At 51.7% G+C, this 7,118-nt stretch overlaps 1 protein-coding gene across 1 annotated transcript; it reads left to right on the forward strand.

Annotated features, from left to right (window-relative positions):
• The first annotated feature begins 269 nt into the window (after positions 1-269).
• On the forward strand, positions 270-4,284 carry Cdipt (CDP-diacylglycerol--inositol 3-phosphatidyltransferase). Its single transcript, XM_013011745.1, has 6 exons — positions 270-732; positions 836-970; positions 1,579-1,732; positions 2,363-2,444; positions 3,090-3,171; positions 3,321-4,284. Exons 1-6 carry the CDS (start codon positions 690-692, stop codon positions 3,464-3,466), a joined length of 642 nt encoding a protein of 213 aa, XP_012867199.1. The 5' UTR covers positions 270-689; the 3' UTR covers positions 3,467-4,284.
• Positions 4,285-7,118: the final 2,834 nt, after the last annotated feature.

Consider the following 7,118-nt stretch of genomic DNA (forward strand, 5'->3'; position numbering starts at 1 on the left):
GAAAATGCGGACTGTACCAAGTCGCCTCGCGTCTGGGGGAGGCGAAGACTCAGGAGGGCGGAACCTTCCCGCCTCAGCTTCGTCTCTACGACATTGTGACCTCCGAAACCATCAAATTAGAGGTTTTTATTGGCGTCTCCTTCTCCTTCGCTCCTCCCCTTGTCAGTTCTTTCCTTTGCCTGGCTCCAGGGTTGTTTGGTTCCCTCCCCTCCTCTCTGGATTTTTTGGTACGAGCCGCTGTAAAGGGGGCGGAGGCAGAGAAAGGAAAAGGAAGCAGGCAGGTCTTAAAGGAGCCGCAGACTTTTTTTTTTTTTTTTTTTAATTTCTAGGCTTCTTTTCTCCCTTCTCCACTTTTCCTTTTTCTTTTTTCTTTTCCACGAAGCGGGGCGAGGGAGTGGGTGCGCGGAAGCCGAGCCCCGCTGGAGCTGCAGGGATCGTTGCTAGGGGGGGGCGAGGCGCTGTCCATCGCCAGGGCGGGGGGGCGAGCCCCTGGCGCCTCGCGCACCTCTGAGCCGCCCATGCTCCGGCCTGCTGGCAGCTTTCACATCTGGAGCCGGACGAGATCCGAGGGGTCCGGAGCGCCGCTGTCGGGGCCCATGCGCCGGGGTGGAGGGTGAAGCCGAGCAGGCGAGACTGGGAGCACATTAGCACCTCCAGAGCTGGCCCTGGGCCACAAGGGGACCACCGCAATGCCCGGAGAAAACATCTTCCTTTTCGTGCCTAACCTCATCGGTGAGTGCTTGCGTGCGCCCCCCAAGACCCCAGGGTGGGGGAGCCGCGGGCCTCGAGCAGGCTTCTCTGATCCCGTGCTGTTTCTCCTGATCTCTCAACCAAGGTTATGCTCGGATCGTCTTCGCCATCATTTCTTTCTACTTCATGCCCTGCTGCCCCCTCACGGCCTCCTCCTTCTATCTGCTCAGCGGACTTCTGGACGCTTTCGATGGACACGCAGCTCGAGCCCTTAATCAAGGTGACGGCTACCTCCTACCGGCCAGCCCTGAGACCCAACAACTCCCCTGTACCTCTTTCCACCCCAGAACCTCCGAGTCCTGACAGCTCCGTCCTTCCCCCTCTCTGTCAAAAAGAAAGAAAGAGAAACACCGAATGGGCAGAGTTTGTAGCAGAAGGGATGCAACCAAACTCTTGGGAATGCCCTGCTTGTGAGGGATGTGGATTAACTGAGTCTGGACGTGACCCTGGCCAGGCCAAGAGGTCTCTCGGAATAATCCCATTCAACAGGTGTTTTGCTAGGGCCTCCTGTGTCCTGAGCCCAGGCTGGATGGAGGTCACATTCCAGAAGGCAGATTGAGATGGGGGTGGGGAGGGAAGCCAGTGACTTCCAGAGAGTTGACAAAGCCATTAATCTGCTCTCCAGCTAAGACTTCTGAGACTTCTTTGTGAGGCTTACCTGGCCTGGCCTTGCCCTGGATTTGGTTTTGGAGTTTAGAACTGCTCCCTTCCACTCCCTACTCCATGTCCTGACCTTGCCCATCTGACAGCTGTGGGTAGATTGTGGACATTTCAACCGAGCAGCAGAACAACACACCAAGTTCTTTTTTGTTTTTGTTCATTTCTTAGGAACCCGGTTTGGGGCCATGCTGGACATGTTGACAGACCGCTGTTCTACCATGTGTTTATTGGTCAACCTGGCTCTGCTGTACCCTCGAGCCACGCTTCTCTTCCAGCTCAGCATGAGCTTGGATGTGGCCAGTCATTGGCTGCATCTGCACAGGTCTGCTTTGTTTCTGTGGGCACCTACTGACCCATTAAATTGAAGTAACCAGTGGGAGGGGATCGGATCGTTCTGTTTTGTGGATGCATGGCCAATCTCTCTGAATCGGTTCTGCCATATTTTTTATAGTTAGCATTAGGAAATTTCCCAGGACATTTTGGGTTGTTTTGTTTTTCTTGATGTCAGTCTTGGGGCTTGAACTCAGGGCCTGGTGCTCTACCACTTGTGCTATAGCTCTACTTCTGGCTTTTTATGGAGGGCAAGATCATTGGATATAAAAGTCTCCTGGACTTTCCTGCCCTGGCTGGCTTTGAATTGTGGTTCTCAGATCTCAGCCTTCTGAATAGCTAGGATTACAGGTGTGAGCCACCAGTGCCAATAGATGAGGTAGAATTCCAAATGGGAGGCAGTGTGGGGGGCGCTTCTGAATGGAGCATCGAATCCTAACTCTGCTTCCACCTAGGGAACTGTGTGGCTTTCAGTTGCATCCCTGTTTTCCAGCAGTAGAATGGAAGCAGTCCTGGGACCCGCTCCTGGTCCCCACGACCAGCCCATAGGACTCATGGTAGGGTTAGGGTGGAGTCTAGTAGCAATGCAAACTCATGCATTTTCCCCCATTTTCTCCTTAAGTTCTGTGGTCCGAGGCAGTGAGAGTCACAAGATGATTGACCTTTCTGGGAATCCGGTGCTTCGTATCTACTACACCTCCAGAGTAAGTGTTTCCTGCCCCTCCCCCTGCTCCAGAGTAAGTGTTTCCTGCCCTTCCCCATCTCACTCAGTGATGGAAGGTTCTGGGCTGCACCCTGGAACCAGGTCGGGAGGGCGCAGTAGCAGAGGACAGAAAGGAGCAGCCTGTGGGCTGGTGCATGGTGGAATAAGGTATTGGTGCCTAAATGGATACTTGCCCAGAGGGCCCCTGCATACCCCAGGGGAGGAGCTATGGCTGGAGAGCAAAGGGAAGAAGCCAGAAGGAACAGAGTGTGGATTTTTTTTTTTTTTTGCTGGTCTTTGGGCTTGAACTCAGAGCCTGGGCACTGTCCCTGAACCTCTTCGTGCTCAAGACTAGCACTCTACCCCTTAAGCCACAGTGTTCCTGATTTTTCTGAGTACTTTTTCCGCAGATAAGACTCTCACAGCCTTTCCTGCCCAGGCTGGCTTTGAACCTTGATCCTCAAATCTCAGCCTCCTGAGTAGCTAGGGTAACAGGTGTGAGCCACTAGCTCATGGCCAGAGTGTGGATTTTAACCTGCTGCTAAGGACATTGTCCCCACCCCCCCAGGGGTACAGGCCTTGTTGGGGTGTAGATGTGGGGTGGTGCCGGTCCCTGCTTTTCCCTTAAACAGCTTTATGTGTGCAGCCTGCCCTCTTCACCCTGTGCGCTGGGAACGAACTCTTCTACTGCCTCCTCTACCTGTTCAGTTTCTCCGAGGGACCCTTAGGTAAGAGGAGAGAGGGGCTTAGGCTGGAAGGGGGGAGGAGGTCCCCACCCTGCCCGGAGAGACAAAGGTGTTGTCTTCTGAGCCTTGATTCCATGTTTCCATTCTTTCTCTCTCCCTGATGCTGGCCTCTCCCTCCCTCACCCCCCCAGTCGGCTCCGTGGGCCTTTTCCGGTTGGGTCTCTGGATCACGGCCCCCATCGCCTTTCTCAAGTCAGTCATCAGCGTGATCCACCTCATCACAGCTGCCCGCAACATGGCTGCCCTGGATGCAGCAGATCGTGCCAAGAAGAAGTGACCCCCCCTACCCCCACCCCGAACCTCCAGTTCCTACCTGCCCACCTGCCTGGGCATCTCGCTGGGCCACATGGCTCCCCCCTCCCCTTTCTAGGAGGTCCCAGTGTCACGTCTTCCTAATGTGTTCTTCAGCCTGCTGGGATGGGGGTCAGCCTCTCTTTGGTGGGGTCACGTTCTCTGTAACCCTGAGTGCTGGGCTCACGCCCTACAACCCCAGAGACCTAAGCTACAGATCAAGGAAGGCAGCTCAGCAGGTCTCCCATGAACAACTGGAGCTCCGAGAGGCCTGTCTGCCATCCGATCGCCCTGCCAGCTCAGCCTTGGGGTCTGGCCTGGCCCAGGATTTTAGGGATACTTGCATGAAGAAAGATGGTGTAGAGCCAACTTGGCCACAGAGAAAAAGCCTGGGTTCTATGTCCAGGAAAAGGGTCAGGGCCATCTAAATCCATTCCTGCAGCAATCTTCTGTCCAGCTCCGGAAGCCCCCATAATAAAGGTGGGAGCTTTTATTCTTCTGAGTTGGTTTCCTTTGGGGCATTCTTGGGTTGAGAGGGACTTGGGAAACAACTGACAAATCTACCCAGATGCTTTTCTCCCAGTCTGCTGTTGGGCTCCTGCTTGTTCTTCCATAGTGGCCTCAAAGAGAAGGCCCTTCCTGCCTCCCAAGCTCATGTCACATCCTCTCTTCCCACCTGCTTTATGTCCCTGGCTGGCTACTACCCCAAGGAGAATGTAAACTTCATGCTCCTTTCTCCATGGTTAGAATGAAAGACCAACCTGGCATATAGTAGCTGCTCAATAAATCTTCCTGAACCGATCAGTTGGTTTCTCAGAGTGTGGTCCTTGTGATGTAGTTAGCCATGAGTAAGGGACTACTAAATGCAAAGGTAAATCTAACCTGGAGGATTAGAGCATAGGTATTCTTTTTTGTCAGCCATGGGGCTTGAACTCTGGGCCTAGGGACTGTCCCTCAGCTCTTTAGCTCAAAGCTAGCACCCTACCACTTGAACCACAGTGCCACTTCTGGCTTTTTCTGTTTATGTGGTGCTGAGGAATTGAACCCAGGGCCTTATGCATGCAAGGCAAGCGCTCTACCACTGAGCCAACCTCCCAGCCCACATCATAGGTATTCTGAGAAAAGAAAGCATTGTAATTAATTTACAGATTATCATACCATGTGGGAAATAAAGTAAAAAAAAGTCACAAGATTTTTTTGTTGTTATTGTTGGTTGTGGGGCTTGAACTCTGGGCCTGGGTGCTGTCCCTGAGCTCTTCAGCTCAAGGTGCGTGCTCTACCACTTGAGCCACAGCATTACTTCTGGTTTTCTGGTGGTTTATTGGAGGTGAGTCTCACAGATGGGCTGGGAAGGTGGCTTAGTGGTAGAGTGCTTGCCTAGCATGCATGAAGCCCTGGGTTTGATTCCTCAGTACCACATAAACAGAAAAAAGCCAGAAGTGGTGCTGTGGCTCAAGTATTGAACAAAAGAAGCTCAGGTATAGTGCCCAGGCCTTGAGTTCAAGCCACAGGACTGGCAAAAAAATAAAGAAGTCTCACAGATGTTCCTGCCTGGGCTGGCTTTGAACCGTGATCCTCAGATCTCAGCCTTCTGTGTAGCTAGGATGACAGGTATAAGCCACTGGTGCCAGGCTTCACAAGATTTTTTTTTTATTTTTAAGAATTCTACTCCCACATAAGAATCAGTGATTTATGTCATTCCAGCCCAAGGCAGATCAACTAATACTTCCTAGAAGGATCTTTAGCTCAGCCTATACTGGTCAGTAAAACCTTGCTCTACAGGTCAAGTGTAATTCAGTAAACCCCTACTTTCAGGATCATGATGGTGCCCCGTAGGCCAGTGGGGAGGGGCATGAGGCTTCTGAGCTGTTCTCTTCTGCAGTCATTTTGGCAGCCATCTTGGAATCCAGCGAAGACTGGCCCGGCTGCCAAGCATAGACAATTCTTTAACAAGGTCCCACTTGAGCTTTCCTGAGACAATGAGTATGAGATCGCCTGCCTGTTACTTGTTCTGTTCTGTGCTTCCCTGCCCTAAATTCTCCCTATTTAATGGAAGGTCAGTCTTTGTACCTTGGAAGACAGGCTGAAGTTCTGTCTTTCCCTGTGATACAGGTGCGCCACAAGGTCTTTTTATCTTCCATATTTCTGGTCTAATAAACTATCATCATTTACACTGTATTGGAGTCTTGCCTGGATTCTTCTCATGCCAGACACATGAGGTTGCTGAGCCGGAGTATTTATAAAAATGCAGGGCGGGGTGGGAAGGGGGGGGAGAGAGATGCTAGATTGTGCGCCAATACTGTCCATCCTGAGACTTGAACACAGGGCCTAGGCACTGTCCCTGAGTTTCTTTTGCTCCAGGATAGTGCTCAACCACTTCAACTACAGATCCACTTGCAGCTGTTTGGGTGTTAATTGGAGATAAGAGTCTCATGGACTTTCCTACCTGGGCTGGCTTGGCACCAATGATTCTCAGATCTCAGCCTCTTGAGTAGCTAGGATTAGAGGCGTGAGTCACTGATGACTGGTTTACTTGCCTAGTTTTAACTTCTAAGTCTGGCTTTTTGTATGTTTGTTGAAAATAGTTCTTTCTCTGTCTCCTTATCTATCCTGTCTCAATCCCACACCTATTTTCAGAAGCCCTTGGAGGATGGACGTTGAATCTTTTTTTTTTTTTGCCGGTCATGGGGTCTGGGCGCTGTCCCTCAGTTCTTCAGCTCAAAGCTAGTGCTCTACCACTGGAGCCACAGCGCCACTTCTGGCTTTTTCTGTTTATGTGGTGCTGAGGAATCGAACCCAGGGCCTCATGCTTGCAAGGCATGCACTCTACCGCTGAGCTACCTTCCCAGCCCTGGGCGTTGAATCTTTATGTGGAGATTTGTGTTTGAGGAAGATATGGATGCCACACAAAGATGAGTTGTGTTGTAGAGGTGCTGGGGTCTCCCTGCCAGCTTCCAGAGGAGGTGGCAGGCTGTGTGATGCTGCCCAGCCAGCTGGGTCCGCCAGCACTTGGCATAGCCCCCGGGGCAGGAAGTCCTCTGTGCTCCTGGCTTCCATAGACCAGACTGGCGCCTGGGCTCTTTAGCTCTATTTATAGTGACATCTGTAGTCTCTTTATGAGTCCTGTGATATATATGTGATTTTCAAAAGAAGAGCCGGGTGCCTGTGGCTCACACCAGTCATCCTAGCTATTCAGGAGGCTGAGATCTGAGGATCGAGGTTCAAAGCCAGCCCAGGCAGGAACATCTGTGAGACTCTTCTCTCCATTGGACTTCCAGAACACAGGAAGTGGTGCTGTGGCTAAGGTGGTAGAGTGCTAGCCTTGAGTTGATCAGCTCAGGGACAGTGCCCAAGCCCAGAGATCAAGCCCCACGACCGACCAAAGAAGAAAAACAGAAAAGAAATTGCATCTGTACTGAATGAGGACGATCTCTTTCTTGTCATTATTCTCTAAATGTGGTGTAACTAATGCCTGAGGCTTGACTCACCTAAGAATGTCCCTGCTAGCATTCCAGAGGCCCTGAGTGCAAACTCAGCTGCCATCAAAAAATAAATAGTAGCCGGGCGCTGGTGGCTCACACCTGTAATCCTAGCTACTCAGGAGGCTGAGATCTGAGGATCGTGGTTCAAAGCCAGCC

Source organism: Dipodomys ordii, unplaced genomic scaffold (assembly GCF_000151885.1).
Source record: "Dipodomys ordii isolate 6190 unplaced genomic scaffold, Dord_2.0 Scaffold14, whole genome shotgun sequence".
Taxonomy (NCBI): Eukaryota; Metazoa; Chordata; class Mammalia; order Rodentia; family Heteromyidae; genus Dipodomys; species Dipodomys ordii.

Coding starts and splice junctions, on each gene's coding strand:
- Cdipt (XM_013011745.1), top strand. CDS start 690: ATGCCCGGAGAAAACATCTTCCTTTTCGTGCCTAACCTCATCG. Junction 733..835: donor TTTCGTGCCTAACCTCATCG/GTGAGTGCTTGC, acceptor CTCTCAACCAAG/GTTATGCTCGGATCGTCTTC. Junction 2,445..3,089: donor GTATCTACTACACCTCCAGA/GTAAGTGTTTCC, acceptor TTATGTGTGCAG/CCTGCCCTCTTCACCCTGTG.